Source organism: Sinocyclocheilus grahami, unplaced genomic scaffold, assembly GCF_001515645.1.
Source record: "Sinocyclocheilus grahami isolate Dianchi unplaced genomic scaffold, SAMN03320097.WGS_v1.1 scaffold345.1, whole genome shotgun sequence".
Lineage (NCBI taxonomy): Eukaryota > Metazoa > Chordata > Actinopteri > Cypriniformes > Cyprinidae > Sinocyclocheilus > Sinocyclocheilus grahami.
In genome coordinates this window covers 1047100-1069107 of record NW_015505524.1, presented here as the reverse complement: position 1 = coordinate 1069107, position 22008 = coordinate 1047100, and the positions used below count along the sequence as shown (strand labels likewise).

General features: G+C 37.1%; 1 protein-coding gene across 1 annotated transcript in view; it reads left to right on the top strand.

The window, feature by feature from the left end:
* LOC107548254 (tyrosine-protein kinase fynb) overlaps positions 1 to 22008 on the top strand; it is an 81465-nt gene that overhangs the window by 32669 nt on the left and 26788 nt on the right. The window contains exon 3 of the mRNA XM_016228887.1: positions 21134 to 21421. Coding sequence (XP_016084373.1) covers positions 21166 to 21421 — 256 coding nt within the window. The 5' untranslated portion in view covers positions 21134 to 21165. The remainder of the gene's footprint in view (positions 1 to 21133; positions 21422 to 22008) is intronic.

The following is a 22008-nucleotide window of genomic DNA, read 5'->3' as shown; positions in this document are numbered from 1 at the left end:
TTAAGTCGGAATGTGAAAACAACATGGACACTCGAGTTACTACAAAGATGTGTTGGATTTGTATTATTAGAGCTTTCCGACTTGAGTTCACGTGCATTTTCTCAGTCAGGAAATAATTTTTCACGTGCGGTGCCGGTGGTGATGATGCTTACGTCCGTTTTGGAGAACCAGAGGATAAAATATTTCAATCGATCGCTCGGGCATGGCACCGAAATGAGGCACCGACATCTGCGTTCGCATTCGGTTCTAGTACATACCGGTTACATAGGTATGCCATATTGGTACCGGGTTTCGGTACCCAACCCTAGTTGAAAATAGTTTTTGCTGCTCCTTTTTGTGGAATGTATGATGCATTTTTAAGGATATTTGATGAATAGAAAGTATTTAATAGCATTTTTTGAAATACGAAAATTTTATAGCATTATAAATGTATTCATTTTCACTTTTGATCATTTTGTATAATTACAAAAAATTAAAGCAGTGCAACTGTTTTCAATATTGATAGTAATAAAATAGTTTATTTAGCAGCATTTTAGCATGATTTCTGAAGGATCACGTGACACTGAAGACTGGAGTAATGATAGAAAAAAAAATAGTAATCACAATTTTTCCATGATTCTGAAGAGACAGCTAAACAAAATAACATGTAATTGACTGATTCTGGCAAAATGTTAATTCCTGCAGTCTATTTGAAAAAAATCTAATTAATGTGAATGAATTATTTAAAAAACTGGTTTGAATGAATGCAGGGCTTGACATTAAGCATTCTCATGTGGTTGTTGTATAAAAGTTACTTGCCTGGAGAGAAAAAAAATACATTTAAATTGAGTTATAAATATAATTATTTATTGTAGTTATACAAAACATAGTATAGTGTTTATAGAGTATATGTAGTAGATTTTGTGACCATGTCACATTTAGTTTATTTAGTTTTATTTAGTTTATTTTAATTTTTAGATTTTTCTTTTTAAACAAAATAATAAAGTGAAATCAGTATCAACAAAATTCATCTTTGCAATGCAGAGGAAACACAGAAGCTGCATCTGAAGTGGAATAGATATACAGTATTTACCCACTGTTTAATGCAGCTCTGAGGGACATGGAATGCTTTAACCTGCAGTTACAAATGAATAAATAATGTTTTGATACATAAAACATCGAATACTGATATTTGATATTTAAAAAATAAAAAAGATACTTTAAATGTGAAATTAAAACAGCCAGTAGGTGGCATCAAGCAATAAGCGAGTAATTGCGACTGAACCGAATCATTTAAACAGTTGATTCATTCAGGAACGAAACACCGTCATGTTGCTCAGAGACGCAAAACAGTGCTGTGGCTGTGTTTGGATTTATTTCTGTTGGCGAAATAGAACAAAAACAGGCAATATGGTGTCTAAAACGTAAGTCTCTTAATATTAACTACTTGTTTATCGAACTGTTGTATAAAATCACATTTGTAATCGCGCTGATTTTTGAAGCAAAAAACGGTGCTCGATCTTTGTGTGATATTGATTAACTGTATGAAATTATATAAATATATAAATTTTCTGCCCCCATATCTTGAATTTTCTGATCATTCTTCATGCATTTTAAATAATACTGAATCATGCGGTGAAAGAACGCACACGTGCACTAGTCTAACCTACTAGACTTCTTTATGTAGGCCTAATGTATGCATGCACTCTGTACAATAGGTGTGTTTTGTTTGATTTTTGCAATATACGCGATAATGTCAAATCGCACATCGTTATAACAACAGTTATGATATTATCGCAAACGATATATATCACACACCCCTATAACAAAGGCTATCACAAATATAGGCAGTTATTATTGTTTTTGGTATTGACATTTTCAATTTAGGCTACTTGTCCGATTGGGCAAGTCAATTTCTCTTTCACTTGCCCGTCCAAAACATCCACTTGTCCCGGACAAGCGTTATTGTCGAGCCCTGGAATGATTCAATGACTCACTCAAAACTTTACTTGTTTCATTACTGGATGAATCGGCATTTTGAACGAATCTCTTGAATAATTCAATGACTCACTCGTAAAGACTTCACTTGCATCATTATAAATCAGTGTTTTTGACAAATACATTTGGTACTGCTCTAATATAGTTGCAGTAGTGACTTTGAGACCCTTTGTATTGCATTACACATGGGATTTTCTTTACATTAAAGTTGGCTTCTGAAAGTTTGGAAGGACTTAGGCCAAATATGCTTAATTATATTACAAATAATCATAGTGCAAAAGATTGCTAAAATAAGCTAAATTGCCTTTATACAAAATATTTATTTTATTTATTTGCATTTCTTTTAATTTTGGTAATAAATGTGACCAGGCCGAGAATTTTGACATGGCTTAAATGCATCCTTTTACCCAAAATGTTTTAAAGAGGCCACAAGTCAAAATAAAAAAACAAAAACAAATCAAAACATTTTTAAAACTGTGTCTAACCACAGTGCCAGTCGTGCTAAATTTCAGTTGACCTCCAGGCTGCTTTTCTCAGATCAGTGGTTGGTGGTGTACATTAGGGCCAGAGGTGTGGGTGGGGGTAATCCACAGTAGTAACTATTTCTGTTTTTAATTTTGAATCAACCAGCTGCCTTTCAGTCGTTCATAGGACTGTGGGTAGACATGAAGGATTGTGGATAGGAACAAGCTTCATGTGACACAGTCAAGCTAGCTGTGGAGCAGCACTTTTCTTAATGCTACTGCAGAAATCTCTGAAAATAATTCACACTGGAGGGGGAAATGTTTCTATATAAACTGCAGAAATGCATAATACATCATATATTGAACAATATTTTTTATTATTATTATTATATCTGTGCGTTTGGGGAAAATAGTATCACACGAAATCTCACACAGTAACACTCACAAATTTGTGAAGCAAAAGATTCTAGTTTTGTTATGCGTCAGCAATGCCAAGATTGTGTTACATACAGAAGATATGCAAGCACAATTGCAAAAGCATCAAAAAAAAACCACAAGGTTTGTGAGCATGCAGCGACTGGATGCACTGACCACAGGTATGCACAAACATGCACATCGAATGTTTCCTGAGAATTTCTGCTTCGGCTGATGTGACTGATCAGTGCTCAGATGTGTTTGTTGTGAAGGGTCACATGAACACTACATTGTTCACCAAGGCTGTATGTATTTCATCAAAAATACAGTAAAATCAGTAATATTGTAAAACATTATTACAATTTAAAATTCTATTTTAATATATTGTAAATATAATTTATTCCTGGGATGGCAAAGTCTACAGTGTCACATGGTCCTTCAGAAATCATTCTAATATTTGCTACTCAAGAAACATTTCTTCTTATCAGTGTTGAAAACAGTAATGCATTGTTGCTGAAAAAAAGTATTAATTTCTTATATATATATTATATATAATTCAAACTTTTGAACAGTAGTGCATATGTTTCTTATTGCCTTTAGTTTAAACTGATATTGTATGTGCTATAAGTTTGATCAATAAGTGGTCTGTCTTTTCCACTTGTACTGTCTCTGGGTGAGTTTAATATCTCAGCTTCGGACAACCCAAGTTCGAGTCCCGACTTGAGTCGAGTCCAGATCTCACGCAACCCCCCCAAACCCGGCCCCCCAATCACTATGCTTCTTGTCTGTCTATACTGTTTTATCACTATAAAGGACACAAAAAAACGAATAAATTAACAATTTTGTCTTACGACTCATATTTGCATGATAAGGAAAAATTGTACAACTAGTATAATGACTGTGTTTAGGAAACCAATTAAAAAGCACATTAAAATCATTGTGATAGTCATAATGCTGCATAATAATGTTATACCACCAACAAAGTCAGTCGGAATATATTGTGAATATGTGCTCCCAACACATTGTAATGTGGGGTTTGGGTTTTGGTTCATGTTCATGTCTTTTATTTTGGAGTTTAGTCATGGTCCTTGTTCTGTCATGTGATTCCCTTGTCTGTGTGTTATGTTCTGATTGGTTCTTTGGTTCATGTGTCATGTTCTGATTGGTTGTCCTGGTCATGTGTCTTGTTTCCTCATTGGTTGGTTCTTGTCATGTGACCCTGATTGTTTGCTATAAGTAGCCATCATGTTACCTTTGTGCTTTGTCGTGTATTGAATGTATTTATCCTGCTGTCGGTGAGTCTAGTCTGTTCATGTTAGGTCAAGTCTAGTCTAGTGTAGTCTGTTCAAGTCATGTCAAGTCTTCGTTTGTTTGGATTATGTTTGGATCACTTTGTTTAAATAAATCTGCACTCGGATTCATCACTACGCTCGCCTACAGTGGACTATCATTACACACACGCATTTGATGAGGGTATAGACTGCTCTCGACTCACACTGTCGATATTGTGCTGCGTGGCGGAATCTGGTCTCCTAGCAACTGCGAGGGATTGTCTGATGGGTATCCTGAGCCCGTGTCTGACTGGCAATTGTGTCACTGGAAAACCCCCGTCACACAAACACCCATTCATTCATTTCAGATCAATTAAGAACCTTAGCAGCAAGGTAGTATAATTCAGCATCTGATCACATCTTGCACAGGCTTGCATTTTAATTTAAGCATTAATATTACATAATGATGTAGAATGTTCTTGGTTTTCTAACTTGTGTATCAGTTTGTTGAGCAAAATGATAAGGTTATATATTGATTGCTAGGATAAAAAAAAAAAAAACTCAAGAAGGTGTCAATTATGCATCATACTGTTTGGACCAGCATTAATATCATGAGTGCACTGGCCTATGAAGACAGCTTACTAGGTTTTGAAACAGAGCAGCTATCTGCTGGTTATCTTTCAGACTAATTAACAGTTTAGACTAATGTGCTGACATTTTATTTAAAGATCTCTTGGCTGCTCCTGCTGCCCTCATAGGAGAAACACCTCTCATGGAAAGTTTTGTGTGGTTGTGTGTTCCTTTGTCATTGTCATACTCAGGTTAACCACATCCTCTCGAACAAACACTTCATATGTGCACACAATTATAGCAGCAATGCAAGCAACGGTGTCGAGTGTTACAGCAGCACAATACACTGATCACCACACCTAGCGACTGCTGGTTTCATCAGTCGCTTTGTAGCTAGTGGCATTTTTTGGAAAGGTTAAAGGCCAAAAAGGAAATCTTCACAAAACTTGCCTGTCTGTATGATCTGAAACCTGCACCCACACACAAGAGGGTGTTATATCAGTGGGAGTAACTATACCATCTTTTAGTTCCTTATCCTACATCTTCCTGGTTACTTCACCTTGACTATAGGTGGGCCAAGTTTCTGAACATGTAATCAGCGTCATTGACTTGTAAATGTGGGTGGTCATCATATGTCATCAGGTCATGCAGTTTCTGACACTTTATTGATTTTGGAACGAACCATTTCTATTGTATATCTGCTGTATTGCAAATCTTATTATACAGACAAAAACCCTAACTGGCAACCCCAGTTACACTCTTCAAGCCAGCTTACTAATGGCCAGTGTTGGGGAAAGTTACTTTCAAAAATAATGCATGACAATATTGCGTTACTCCCTAAAAAGTAACTAATTGAGTTACTTAGTTACTTTTTATGGAAAGTAATGTGTTAAATTACTTTTGCATTACTTTTTCTCATCTGGGCTGGTCTTGCTTGTTTGTTTTTAATATAAAAATACTATGTTTTTGCAAATGTAAAATAAACAAAAAAAAAAGTGAAATGAATAAGCCTTAGCCACTCTGAATTGCATGAAGAATAGGACGCAGGAGAAGAAAGTTCAACATTCTTCAGCAATTAAAAAAAGAAAAAAGAAAGAAGCGCAAATGTCATGCTTATCTAAAGTCATTTTTGCTTATTAGTATAGTTGACGTGGATCATCGAAAGTCAGCAGCAAAAATATTGGTCAATCAAATAGGATTAAATACATAAAGGATATTTGTGTTAACGCATTGAATTATTGGAGGTTTGCATTATATTCTGAGTTTGCATTTCAATGTTTATATTCATTTTGAGGAGTACTGAATCTGTTTTTGTGCAAGTGAGATGAGTAAATGCATGTAGACGTTTAGTCTAGAACTACAGTAATGTTTACACTGCACACACAATGCCTCTGCACTTACTTGTGATTTCTCATCATGGGGACAGGAGAGTCAATAAATGGGAAAACAAAGTAACTGTTGTTACTTATTTGAAAAAGTAACTTTCTTCTAAATTAAAAAAGTAATGCATTACTTTACTAGTTACTTGAAAAAAGTAATCTGATTATGTAACTCACATTTCTTGTAATGCGTTACCCCAACACTGCTAATGGCTTACTTATGTTGTCTCTGTACATTAAACTGAGATAGAAGAAAGTGTTGTACTGTAGCATGAAAACACACACTTCACCTCGAAGATGCTTGTGTAACCTATAGCCCTTGGCCTTGTCTATTGGCTTAATAGAACTTGAGGAAACTGTGGAAATCCAGGCTTTTATCTGAACAATGACGAACTTCCTCTTTCTCCTCACGACAAAAGCACAAAATACATTTGCACATGAATTGATGATGATGTGGCATCATGTGTTCGTGGGTCATGTGGTGACCTGCATGTATAATCACTACCACATGTGCAACCCCACATGTGTGAACATCAGTCCATATCTCTGGCCTAAAAATTGAGCTTTCATTGAACTGTATGTGCAGAGTTTAATTGGTTTTGTATTATGGAATTTCTCATATGTTGGTCATATGTATGACTAAGATTCTTTCTAGAATTAAAGCCATAGAGTTTTGTGCAGAGCTTAATATAGGAGCTACTGTGCATATGGAAAAGAAGACTTTGTATGTTAGAGAAAGTCCCCTTTGATTCTATCTTTAAACTTTGGCTAAGAGCAAAACAGTCAGTTCAGAGGTTGGAGGTGAGTGGCAAACTGTGGATGCAGCTGCATTATAAGCACAAGGCCATCGCTTTATTTCCTCATTTAATCTTAGAGGGGTTTATTTCAGAATCCATGATGACCTTCTCTGCTGGACTTAAAAAAGGCAGCTGCGGTCAAGGAAGATCAGGAATTTCTGCTAGCCCTAGATGATGTCAGTGGACGATCCATCAACCATATGATGGTACTGAATAGGGATGGGCGATATGGGCTTTAAAAAATATCACGATATTTCTGGTATTTATTGCGATAACGATATCAATGACGATAATTCGGGGAATCCTGTTTCTTTAGAGAAAAGTATTATCTTTCCTATTTTTATCCAAAATAGGGTGTTGTGAGCATTAATAAGTACACACGTAATGTAAAGACTGTTTAATTCATACTGGAAGCCGGAGGGCGATCTTGCACAGAAACTCCACATATACATAGCAGAAGTAATACTATAGACTACACTCCAAGAAGGAATCCAGTTATCGCTGAATAAAACGCACAACGTTTTTGAACTGGTGAAACTTCAGGAAAATAAACATACGATTGCACAAAATATATGGTTTATATGTGTTCTTCAATCCATTAAGTTAATTTGGAGAAAAAGCATGTCAATAAATTATATCTTTGTTGGACAACAGGTTTGTAAACAGGCTCATACACATGCGAAACTGTATCGCACATGTGTTACTGTAGTAAATTTATTCAGACCGATTTTTTTGTCCACTCCCTGTTGAAAAAACCAGCATATGCTGGTTAGGTATGTTTTGACGCTGGGATGCTGGTTTAAGCTGGTCCTTTGCTGGTTTCAACTGATCCTTTGCTGATTTATGCTGGTCCTTTTGCTGGTTTATGCTGGTCATGTGCTGGCGAAGGACCAGCATAAACCAGCAAAAGGACCAGCTTAAACCAGCAAAGGACCAGCATAAACCAGCAAAAGGACCAGCTTAAACCAGCAAAGGACCAGCATAAACCAGCAAAGGACCAGCTTAAACCAGCAAAGGACCAGCATAAACCAGCATCCCAGCGTCAAAACATACCTAACCAGCATATGCTGTTTTTTTCAACAGGGCTGTACAGCCCTAACCAAACCAGTTACAGGTTGTAAAAGGAGCTCAAGCTCCTCGTTTAGCGATATAGGCTACTCCTCCTCAATTTCATGTCCGATGTCGCTCCACACAGTCGCACACAGAAATATGTCAACAGCTAGACTTTATCGTTATTATCGCGGGAAGACTAATTCTTATAGTGGGGAGAATTTTTACCGGTATATCGCAAACGATAAGATATCGCCCATCCCTAGTACTGAACATGCTAAAGTTAAATCTGCTAAAATGATCCGCCCCACACACATCTACTCATTTTTTCACACTAAATGTAGATGACATTTTTTTCTCATGAAATCCAGAATTCATCAAGAATCCATCAATATTACTTAGTGTAAATGTTTGAACTAAGATATTGTAAGTAATGGATATGGTTTTTCTGAAGCAATGATATGACTAGTGATATGATTCTAATTTTTAATCTATACAAAGTCTATGGTTACTAAACCAGCAAAGGACCAGCTTAAACCAGCAAAGGACCAGCATAAACCAGCATCCCAGCATCAAAACATACCTAACCAGCATATGCTGTTTTTTTCAACAGGGCTGTACAGCCCTAACCAAACCAGTTACAGGTTGTAAAAGGAGCTCAAGCTCCTCGTTTAGCGATATAGGCTACTCCTCCTCAATTTCATGTCCGATGTCGCTCCACACAGTCGCACACAGAAATATGTCAACAGCTAGACTTTATCGTTATTATCGCGGGAAGACTAATTCTTATAGTGGGGAGAATTTTTACCGGTATATCGCAAACGATAAGATATCGCCCATCCCTAGTACTGAACATGCTAAAGTTAAATCTGCTAAAATGATCCGCCCCACACACATCTACTCATTTTTTCACACTAAATGTAGATGACATTTTTTTCTCATGAAATCCAGAATTCATCAAGAATCCATCAATATTACTTAGTGTAAATGTTTGAACTAAGATATTGTAAGTAATGGATATGGTTTTTCTGAAGCAATGATATGACTAGTGATATGATTCTAATTTTTAATCTATACAAAGTCTATGGTTACATTCAGCTTCAGTTCTCTACCTCTCTATGATACTGAGTTCGTTTGACACAATGGTGCCAAGCTTGGCCATATTTGACAGACGGTGAAGATGAAGGCCAGTAGCTTCACCTCCGCTGGGTTACGGGCATGTTCCCTTGGTATGTCCGTTAGTGTGAGAGTCTGAGCTCAAATGTGAGTGTGTGTTGGAAAGCTATTCATGGATGGTTGCTTCCCAAGCAATGACTGCAAGAACTGGGACAAGGTCATTACTATGGTGACAACTCACATTCCATGATCCAGCTACAAGCAGAATTACCACTGCACTTTAAATGTGTATTTATGAGCTGGGTATATCAATAAACATCAAAACTATATCATTTCTGATTAAAATAGGCAGGCCGGTGGAGGCAATGTTATGTTCTTGGCAATATTCTGCTGGAAAAGCTTGTTTCCTGGCATTCATGTGGATGTTAGTTTGACATGTACCGCCTAAAGACTGTTGCAGACCACGTACGCCCATTCACTGATGTTCCCTGATGGCAGCAGCCTCTTTCACCAGCATAATACACTCTGTCACACTGCAAAAAAAGGTTTAGGAATGGTTTGAGGAAGATGACAAAGGCCACATTTACTCTGCAGGTCTTGATGCCTCATTCCGATTTGTTGGCTATATCCAACCATATTAGGGCTGCACGATAAATCGAATGCGATATTTAACACGCATCTTATCAGTAAAGCCAGTTCTGTAATCAGCGGTAAATCTCCATCACCTGCGGGCTTTCACATTGAGCAGCATTTACTACGCAGAGCCGTTGTTCACTGACGAGCAGCGCAAAAAATCGCGCGAATATGAACGTGCTTTTGCGCAACTCGTCAGTGAACAACGGCTCTTTGTAGTGCGATTTATCGTGCAGCCCTAAACCATATCTATACTGGCTATATCGATTTTAAAAGTGACCCATATCTGATATCTGCATACACTACAGACTTGGCTTAACAACCCACGGTAGAAGTACTGACCCGGAAACAGGGTTGCCAGTAGTGGTCGACCGATATATAGCCAATGCAGATATATTGACCGATATTTGGCACTGGCATCAGCCGATACGTTTTCCTGTTTGGCCAATGCGTTCGAGGCGGGACTTTTATTTTGACTGCGCTGACAGCCCTCACATTCTCCCTCTTGCTCGCCGTCGTCGTTAACAGTTCTGTCTAATACGGATAGAAGTCTGTCTAATAATCAGATAGAACATTTAAACAAAGTAATTAAAATGTATACAAAAAGTATTATAACGATTTATTTTATATTATTAGTAATAGAAAGGCAAACATTATAATACTTTCTTGTTTGCCGCAGCATTCAGCAAATGCGCATTTATATCATTTAAACAAATCTTTGAATGACTAATGAACATTTAATTTCACAAAGCTTGCAAACTTAGTCGGATCCAGTTGTGAGATCTTGTGAAGTGTGCATTTGTATCCTGCATGATCGCGTGTTCTCTGCGTGACGGTCGGTCTGTGCGAATGGAATGTGGACAGGTGGAGAGTTCAGCTTCACTGGAGACTCACGATCGACAAACTTTAAACTCGTGATTTCAAATTATGCTGCGCTTTATGCATTTGCAAAAAAAGACAGATGTATTAGTATTATTAAAAAAATGTATTGTCATAGCCTATATATGTCCTCTTATGTTAGATTCTTAAATTTAATCAATAAATTCAATCGGAATAAAAAGACATGTTGGCTATTAAAAATCAAAAATAAATTTTTACCGCGAATAATGCGCTGTCACTTTAATTCAGCGCGTGCAGCACAGCAGAAATAGACTCCGTGCGGAAACGATCGCAGCATGACTGCTGCAGACGCACCGCTCCTGGAGCGCACTGCCGGACTGCAAATCGCGTGCAGTGTGAACGCTCTGATTTCTTTTGAAAAAACGCACCACAGACAGAGTGTGTGAACCTGGCGTTACGTTTGTATGCCCGCCCGGTCTGTTCTGTTCTCGTGCTCCATTTAGGCGTGCTGCATTTTGATTGGTTCGGATAGCATACTGCGGGAGGTCGGGGGCGCGGAAGATCGTGCTATAAAGCGATTTAGAAATCGCGCACGCTCAAATCGGGATTTTATGACGATTTCGATTAATCACACAGCCCTACACCAAACACCATAGATAGATTCTGCATAAGTTATGTTAAGTTTAAACATAACATTTTAATGTAGAAATATTAAATGATTCCTAAAATGAAATAATACGTTACTTTTTTAAATATGAAACTACAACCGCCAATAGGTGGCAACAAATAACTGTCTAAATGAGTGAGTTGAATACTTAAATCAAACTGGTTCATTTAAAATGCTAATTCATTTAACTTCGTAAACGACTGTATAGACTGATTGAATCATTTCCGTGAACAAAACACTGTGTTGCTCGGAGACGCAGTGGTTCTGCTGTTTGTTCTGTTTTCTTTTTGACGGAGCAAAATGGAATTTTGTGTCTGAAAGTTACTTGTTTATTGTACATTTGCGATCGTGCAGATATTAGGAAAAACAGGATTCTTGTTTGTGTGATAGGCTAACTCCTATATCATAGGCATAATTCATTAAATGGCTATTTTTATTTTATTTTTTATCATTTTGATGACATTTCTGTCGCACTATGTGTGATGGCAGTGTGATGGCAATTTAGTGGAACATTAATATAATATAGAATCATCCTCTGTAAAGAAATTAAGTGTGAACATATGAGAATGTATCATTATCTTTCTAAATGTGCACTCTTTTGGGCTAAAGGCTTAATGGAGCTGTTTAAAGTAGCCATGTAGTCAAATTAATTGGCGCAGTCGCGATTCAATACGTGTGTCCTGTGAAAAAAAAATCATAAATATCAGTTTATGCTGTTTGATTATGGCCTCAAAGGTCGTAGGTGGAAGCTGTTGGCCCCGGCTGGCCCATTTAGCCCTTGCATGCGCAGTGGAATGAGGCTAATCATTTCTGAATGGCATAACTGAACAAATCAAACAAACGTAAACAGGCAAAGGAGGGGGCCCATGGGCTGCAGCCCAGTCAAGCCCAATGGTAAGAATATATGATTTTGATTTAACAATCTGCACCGACTTATTGACTGCACTGGGGCCAGTTGCATAAACTTAGCCACCATGTTAAGACTGTGTTTTAAGAACTAGTTTGACCAACTAACAGTTGCCAAAGGGTAATCAGTCTTACTTTGCCAATACATATAAGACCAATCTACCTTTTCATAACTGAATTAAAAAAGCTATGACCAGTCTTGAAGTAGGCCTGGGCGATAAAACGGTATCGGTATTTATCGACGGTACACCTTCTTCGATAACGATATATAAAAAATGGTCGATATAGTGCACGATAAAGTCACATGCTATGAGTGACGCAGACAGCACACACAAACACGAACACATGCTGAATTGAGTTCTGTGCCTGCCTGTGATGAGGAGATTGTGAATAAAAAATGTTATATTAGTCGAATTTAAAATAAACATTTGCATTTGAATGTTAGGAGTGGGTCAGGGAGCGTCATCAGTGGCGCACAAGATGCGGTGATAATGATGTAAGTGACGTTGTTGCATTTTAATGTTTTGTTAGTCTTACCCACGAGATGCGCCACTGCTGCGTTATTCATTCAAAATATTAGAGAAATATAGAAGCTCAATGCAGCGAAGATCTTGATTAGGTTAAAACCGAAACCAAGCCATTCACACAGAACGCATATTCAGCGCATTTTTTAGATGGACAAATATGACTGCTGCACTCGCGTCTCACACAAGAGATGTAGCCATGCAAAGTTAAAACAGTTTAAACTTTTAGAAAACACGTCGTGAATTTGTGGAGGTTTATTCCTGTTCACTCTTATGTTTTTAAATGCATTCTGCGTGATGGCCGATTTGGCTCTTTGTATTAAGCAATGCATAAATGCATGATACTATTTTGTTCATAATAGTTTATGCAATTTATGAAATTATATTTGATTTATATGAGTTAATTTAGAGTAATGCACGCTTTTTTATAGACACACAAATTTTTATTGTGTGTTTGACTGTTAAAACAAAAAAATATTTGTTGTTTGTCTCAATAAATTGGGTTAATTTAAAAATACAGTGGTTAAATTAAAAAAATTCTATTGCTCTTTGTTTTAAAAAAGGTTATAAAAAATGTCAATAATTATTGATACCGAATGATATGAAACATTATATCGTTGATAACTTTTTTAGCTATATCGCCCAGCCCTATCTTGAAGATTAGTTGACTAACTTTTTAAGACTATTCTAAACAGTTTATGCAACCGGCCCCTGGTTTCAGTGTTTACTTTTATTACCTGTTATTCGTGTTTTAACAGTGTTTTTTTTTATCATCTGCATCAGCCATCAAAAGAAAAAAATTATATTGGTTGACCACAAACATAGAGTATTATTTTTTTCTGCCAGTCTACACAGTTAAATAAAGCAATTATATGAATCCAGTGTAATGGATTATTGTGGTTCAACATGGACTCTTCATATCAATTTCAGTAAATGGAACATCCACAATCTTGAAGTCTCCACCTCTCTCACACTCGCTCTGTCTTTCTTTCGCTCTCTTCCTAAAATATAAAATATACCTCCATCTCTACAGACACTCTGCCCTCTGTCTTTTTACATCTGCCCTTTCATCATTTCATTTGCTTCCTTCCCATCTCTTATTACAATCATTCCCTTAATAAAGCAGCTTACTTGTCTTCCTCAGAAACTCATTAACCTCCTCTCCTCTCATCCTCTCATCCGCTTCTCATTTCTCTTTTTTGTCTCCTCTCATCTCCTGTTTCTCTGGTTCTCTCCTCATGTCTCCTGTTGTCTCATTTCCACACTGTTCGGCTCTTTTCACATCTTTTTGTCTTGTCTCCTCACTTCACATTATCTTCTCCTCCCTTCATCTCAATCTTTTTTTTTTGTCACCTCACATGGCTCCTTTCCGCTTCTTATTTCCTAATATGTATGTTTTCACAGAAATCATATTTCATATTTAAGTTTTTACTTAAAATAATTAGGGATAAAGCACTTATCAGAACTTAGCAGTCTATATTCACAAAAATTGTGTTACAGTTAATAAAGTTCCTAAAAATAGGCTGCCATTATTAGTTTATGCAGTTTGTGTGAATGGCACCCATACACACTAGGTGCAGTCGGTATGACCAAAATCTTATTCTAATTATGAGAATATTTTATCAAAGAGATGATTTGGCTGAAAATAGGGTTGTCACAATATCATCATTTCAGAAGTCAATGCTAATGCCAGTAATATTTGTTGATTCTTTATACCACTTTAGATGCAACAGAAAAAAAAAAAAAAGACAATAAATAATTTCTTAATTAAATCCTGATTTCAAGTAATAATTAAAGAAGCATTCTGTAATAAAATGAAAGTGTTTTTTTTTTTGTGGGTTTTGTGAAATGATGAGGAAAGAGAGTGTATTAGCTTTAATCGATAATGAAAATTCCAATCAGTTTTTAGAAATCACACAGGAAAGAATGAATCCGTTATCATGTCAAACTAGGCAGTATTAAATATACACAACCTTCCTTGATCTCAACAAAAATTACATTAATATAATAATGACGAATGATCTCTTTGGGCTTCTTGTGTGTTAGCAAACAATGATTAGTTTTGCAAACTCTTTTAATGTCATCAACATTATACAGTACATTGCACTTTTAATTAGGGTTGGGTATCGTTTGGGATTTTTATAATACCGATGCCAGAAGTCAATGCTAATGCCAGTAATATTTGTTGATTCTTTATACCACTTTAGATGCAACAGAAAAAAAAAAAAAAGACAATAAATAATTTCTTAATTAAATCCTGATTTCAAGTAATAATTAAAGAAGCATTCTGTAATAAAATGAAAGTGTTTTTTTTTTGTGGGTTTTGTGAAATGATGAGGAAAGAGAGTGTATTAGCTTTAATCGATAATGAAAATTCCAATCAGTTTTTAGAAATCACACAGGAAAGAATGAATCCGTTATCATGTCAAACTAGGCAGTATTAAATATACACAACCTTCCTTGATCTCAACAAAAATTACATTAAAATAATAATGACGAATGATCTCTTTGGGCTTCTTGTGTGTTAGCAAACAATGATTAGTTTTGCAAACTCTTTTAATGTCATCAACATTATACAGTACATTGCACTTTTAATTAGGGTTGGGTATCGTTTGGGATTTTTATAATACCGATGCCAAGTCAATACTTTTAAAACAGTACCGGTGCCTGAACCGATAATTAAAAAAAGAGACACAAAACGACAGTATATGACATTAAAGAACGGCTTTTTTATTGAAAAAAAAAACACTTTAAATTGAATAATATATCAAAAGTTTAAATTATATGGAAATATATATAAATATAAGTAAATACAAAACACATCACATTTACATAATAAATTCACAATAAAACCTAAGCCACCTAACCCAACCACAATAATTTAACACTAAATAACAGTTACAGTACTAATAACCGCAAAGTAGTCAGTATTCTTGGTAGGGATGCAACAATACAGTTACCTCACTGTTCTGTAATTTGCTATTTAAAATGTTAATTAAAACTCCTGTACACTGGAGAAAAACATGGATTATCATATATCTACTTCAAATTTCTTTTGAGAGAAAAGTATTATTTTTTCCTATTTTACCCAAAATAGGATGGATTGGATATTATTGAGCGCTATGAACACATTTAATGTCCGTTTCATTCATACTGGACATCAGAGGGCGGCCTCGCACAGAAACTCCACATATGCATCACAGAAGTAATAGAACTCATGACACTCCAGGAAATCACTGATATAGACATCGCAATCGCTCAGTGTTGCAAGTCTGCGGTTTTAACACTTTAACCATTGCCAAGTACGCAGTTTTAACACTTTACCACTGTTGCCGTGGGTTGTTTTTTATGTCCATGGGTTGAAGCGACCCTGATAACGTGATATTTAGACCCTGGCATGCAAATTTTACCAGGGGAACCCTGCCAAAAACGTGTATTTTACATGTATTTCCCCCCCCCCGGAATACGATTGGGCTAGTTTTGAGTAGCAATTGGGTGGGTTTTGTTGTGAAAACCTGCCAACCCTGCTATCGCTGTAGCTGAGTAAAAAGAAGATGGAAATGTTTTGAATGATGAGACATGAAGACAATAAACACTTGACTGCGACAATGCATAGTTTATCTGTTCTTCAAGCCATCTCTGGTATTTTCATCATAATTAAGTATATTTATAATCCATTGCTAATTGACATAGCCTTTATTACAGTATATCATATATTTTCTGCCTCATTCTGTGATAAGACGCCACATCAGATCACAAAAGGAAGCATTTGACCTTATGATGTGGAGTAAAAACATAATAATGCTCTCTAATAATACTGTTCTCTTTTGTTGGACAACAGGTTTAGAAATGCTTCTTATTGTAAGTCAATAAGGGAGTTTAGCTTTAGGTGTTTAATTTAAAGGGGTCATATGATGCTGCTAAAAAGAACAGTATTTTGTGTATTTGGTGTACTGAAATGCAACGATTTTTACAAAGCTCATCGTTCAGAAAAGCGAGGTGTGCTCTTATTGGCCAGCTATCCAGTGCATTGTGATTGGCTGAATACCTCAATACGTGTGACGGAAATGTTACGCCCCTTACCATACTGTGATGCCCTGTCCGGCCGGAGCGATGAGACAAATACATTAAAACCCATTATAAACGAGGCATTTGTTGCATCCAGTGGGAACCTAATTACTGATTATAATGACTTGTACTGTCTTTTTAAGCGTTGCGTTGCATCGTGCCGCGTAAACATAAAACCATGTCTGCATTTTTGATCTGAGAAATGACAAACAACAAGTGCTACTCTACACTGCTCAAAACTTGCGTTTGAATCATCAGTGGCAAATTCTTTAACTATAAAAAACTTACTTACAGTCTGTGAGTAAGAACAGCAGGCATTGTAGTCTACTCTACCAGGATCAGAAAACAGTCCTCCATAAAATGCGCTGCACACATCTGAATATTTGGGTTGAACTGTTCTGGAACAGTGTTGTAAATACAACTTAACCACTGATTTCTAGTCGTGTCCTCTTTTGGAAGACCAAATAAAGTAGTTTCGCTTTCACAACGAAACTCACAGCGGCTAGAGTGAGTGGCGGGCTTGAGAATGGCGCGGCCGGGGGAATCGATGAAGGAGCGTCCGGTGGGCTTGCGGCAACCACATGTGACGACCCCGGGCTTCGTCCACGGTGAAAGCCGATGCGGTGATCCACAGCGCAAAGTTGATGTATTTCCTCAGCGACCAGCACGGATCAGCTCCAGGCATGATGAAGCGGATATCGTCCTCTTTTGGAAGACCAAACAAAGTAATTTTGCTTTCACAACAAAACACACAGCGCCTTCACGACATGGCGGAGGCAGCAACAATACTACAGTGAGAATAAAAGTTACGCCTTCTTTCTTTGCGTGAACATTTGGGCGGCATTATGCAAATCTTCCCACATCGTGACGTAGACATGTGGGGGCGTGTTAGAACGAGCCGTTTTAGGTAGGTGTGGTTGACTCTTAACTTTTATAAAGAATATCTCTTTAGATTTGAGTCTTTAGTCTTTGCAACTTTACAGATCTTCTTTATGCACCAAGAGCTTGTAACACTCCAAAGAGAAAGGAAAAATTTAAATCGCATCATATGACCCCTTTAAGCACGTTTAATGTAGCTAACGGTAGGCCACCTGCTGCCATCAGAGCGAATGAAATAGCTGCATTCACGCACTCCTCGGATGCTCTTATTTCGTGAGTTGTGCTTTTAAGTCGGCATGTGTATACAACATTGTGACGTCCCAGTTTAGGCTGTGCGTGTACTTGTGGGGTGTGTGTGTTTTAGGTACCGATTGGAGGGGGTGTGGCTCGCACACCTGACACTTGTTAGACGCAGAGTTTAAGAGTGCCTGGCCTGTGGTTTGGGAGATGGTCTCCTGCGTGGAGCTCGACGGTCCGTGTTGTGCTGCGTGTCCCGGCCGACCCTGGCTCGTTCCTTCGTTTATGTTACATTTATGTTATGTTTTGTTGTGTTAAAATAAATGTTTTGTTAAGTATTGTTGCGTCTCGACTCCTCTTTGTTGCAGCCTAAGAGCCAGCTGTAACAAACATGGACACTAATGTTACAACAAAGATGTTTTGGAGCTTTCCGACTTGCATTCATGTGAATTTTCTCAGTCGGGAAATTATTTTTTCAGATTATTCTGACACCTGAATGGTGTCACATGAACGCAGTATAATTTAACTAGCGATCACGTGCAGTGATGATGCTTAATACGTTCGTTTCGGAGCACCATAGGGCAAATATTTTAATCAAGTGGCACTGAAATCTGCGTTCTGGTTAGGTCCGGTACATACCGGTACATACATACATAAATGGCACCGGTTTCATACCCAACCCTACTCATAAAGACTCTGATTTAAGTAGCTTTATCAGCATAGTATACGGATTTGCATTGCAAAAGCAGTTTAAAGTTGGGTTAACCCATGCAGTGTTCTTTGTTAAACAATGAGCTTTTCACAGATAGATTTCCTGCAGCATATGCTCATTGAAAACTACATTTTTGCAAAACTCTACATACAATTCACTACAGTTTCCAGCTGAAATGAACACTACTTTTATTCCTTTTCACACAAATTATGATTACAGGGAAATGTATTGCGTTCCTCGCACTATACTGTTATGACCTCAAAACACTTCTATCATTCTGATGTTTGCATCACATACCAACTCTATATTAATAGTTTTTCTGATGTAGTAAACCTGCTCAGTAGCTCACCTGATGATCATTACAAGTCATGATAAAAGAGCACAAAGACTTGTTAAAGCAAGGTAAAATGGCATTGTTGCTTCAAGAAATGTATTTTTATCTCATGATTACTTTTGTTAACAATATTGATTAGGTTTAGAGTGGGGTTTAGCATAGGTTGTATGTTAATTTTGGGCGGCGTTATGCAAATCTTCCCACATAGTGAGGTAGATATGTGGGGGCGTGTTAGAACGAGCCGTTTTAGGTAGGTGTGGCTGACTCTTAACTTTTATAAAGAATATCTCTTTGGATTTGAGACTTTAGTCTTTGCAAATTTAGAGCTTGTAACACTCCAAAGAGAAAGGAAAAAATGAAATCGCATCATATGACCCCTTTAAGGGCAAGAAAGGCATGAATTATTCATGGCAGCGGTAGACGAATATTAAAGATATGGAAAGAGAGCTTTGTGGATTAGCAGAATAGCGAGAGGACAGGAGACATGCTGGGGCAGGGGCCCATCTCACTGAGAAACTGAGAGAAATGGAAAGGGAAAAGAGAGAAAACCAGGCCGGGGGGATCCAAAGTGACCCAGTGAGTTTTTCTCATGCTATCTTTCATTGTGTGTGTTTGTGAGATACAGGTGAAGATGAGCAGCTCCTGTCGTAACTAAGAACACTGAGATCCTTGTGTTCTCACTTTTGGCGCAACTATTGAAATTTGGAGTGTTGCCAGAGCAACGAAGAACACCAATTAAATTTAAAATCTGAAATCATTTCTTCGCTGATCTAAATCCGATACAGAACTGATTCAAACTCGTCCACATTTGCTTTGCTGGTTAGAGAAGATGTGATGTCTTATTTGATGATGCCTTAAATGATAAGCAGCTCTGAGTCGGTGTGATTACTACTAATCAACCTTAAACGCTTTACTTTCCCCTTATCTCCCTCATATCTTCTTTCTAGATATTATAGCAGGCTTTCACATTCATGTACACACACACACATAAACACCTAATCATTTATCTCTCTCTCTCAAAAACAAGCAATGATTTTGTCCAGTCATCTTGTTCATAAAAAATTGTCAGTACAGGCTGTCCTTTTAAAAAAAATCCATATTAATTTCTGTCCAGTTGGATGGAGTTAGTGCTTGAATCTTTGTTATTGCACTGAGCAGTCTAGACTCTAAAATAAGAATATATCCCATAAATGTGACTCTGCTGTATGTTTCTTGAATTGGACAGTTTGCAATCGCTTAATGCACAGACTCCATCCACACTTCTGTTTTGTAAATATCAGCTATTTTTCTTAAATTAACTGAATATTTAACCTTGTGTAATATAAGCAAAATTGTGTTGTTTTTTTTCTTTGTGTTTATTGATATTACTATATACTGTCAGCAGTACTAATATATATAGTGTCACTAAAAAGTAGTTGGACTCTTAATTTATTATTGTCTGACTGTCATTGCAATAGATAACAAAATATCAAACCAAATGACGTTAATTTTAACTTTTCTTTTTTAAGTAAAATTTCAGTTTTGGTAAATTACTCTCTTTCCCTTCTGTATGTTGTCTTCTCTCCCCTTGTGAAAAAGTACACTTTAACATACATTTAAAAAGAGTACCTATAATAATAATAATAAACTTTACACTTAAGTGGCCTTTTATTTATTTAATATTATCTGCAAATACAGTTTTTTTTTTTTTTTTTTAAATATATATACTTTTAAGATTTGAAGTACACTACAAGTGCTCATTCAATAGAATTAAGAACACTTCCATTTCACAAAGGTCTTCGTTCTCTGTATTTCACTGTGAGGATCTTCTGGAGGGGGGATAAGAGATCTTGAAGTTTCCTGATGGGAGTTTATTGTCCGTCAGCTGTTGTGCAGTTGATGGATCATAGGCAGAACGTCTGAGCGCAGTTTTAAAATCCTGTACTGATGAACAGAAGAACTCTCCCACACATTCACACACGCACACACACACACTCTCTGCATGTGTCTATAGTGCTTTAGTGAGTGAATTTCCTGCGCTCCCCAAAAGAGGAGCTTGCTGAGCCAAAAAGAGGGAGTTAGTTTATCCTTCTTAATTACATTTTTTTGTGTTAAGTTAGTTCTTTATATACAAAAATTTTGGACAGATTTTATCTGTTGTTACCTTGTGAAAAAAGTGCACTTAATTGTATTGAGGTAAATTGTAATTATAAATGTAGGTAAAATCTTAAGTTGAAACCTTAAAATGTTATGTTTTAGACATTTATTCATTAGATTCAGTTCATACTTATGCTAAAGGGTAGTTCGTCTTCACAGGGGTGGTTTATTCCTCTGTCAGATCATAGAGGATGGGCTGTGTGCAATGTAAGGACAAAGAGGCTGCTAAGTTAACCGAGGACCGGGACACCAGCTTGTCTCAGAGCGGAGTAGGTTATCAATACGGTGTCGACCCCACACCACAGCATTACCCCAGCTTCACTGGGGTCACCACTATTCCCAACTACAACAACTTCCATGGTGCTGGGATCGCGCAGGGCGTGACAGTCTTCGGAGGGGTCAACACATCAACACAGCAAGGAACGCTTCGCACACGAGGAGGCACAGGTAACGTACTTTCTCTTAAAAATAAAGATTTTGTTTGTTTGTTTTTTGCCATCTATGGTTCCATTAAGAACCTTTTACTTCCATAGAACCTTTTCATTGTACAAAAGGTTCTTTAAAGGGGTCATAGGATGCGCATTTTCCACAAGTTGATATGATTCTTTAGGGTCTTAATGAAAAGTCTGTAACATAGTTTGGTTAAAATTTCTTAATGGTAGTGTAAAAAACACCTTTTTTTACCCTGTCAAAAACAGCTCTTTTCAGAGCACGCAGTTTTGTTGCATTTTCCTTTAAATGTTAATGAGCTCTGCTTACCCCGCCCCTCTCTTCCGAGCCGCTCTCAGTGAGACTGTTTACTTTAGCTGCATTCATCATGAAACTTGCTAATTAGTACATTATTAGGAAAGGAGATTTGCAAACATCCGTTAAAAGAACCTTACACTCACTTCTTCTGTAGGTGAAGCTGGATCACGAATGATTCGCGCGAACATAGACGCATTTATGTAGATCGGGGGCGCATTCCCTTCAGAAACAAACATAATCCACTGCGTCTTCAGCAGCTCAGATGTCGGGAGTAAATGACGACTGCT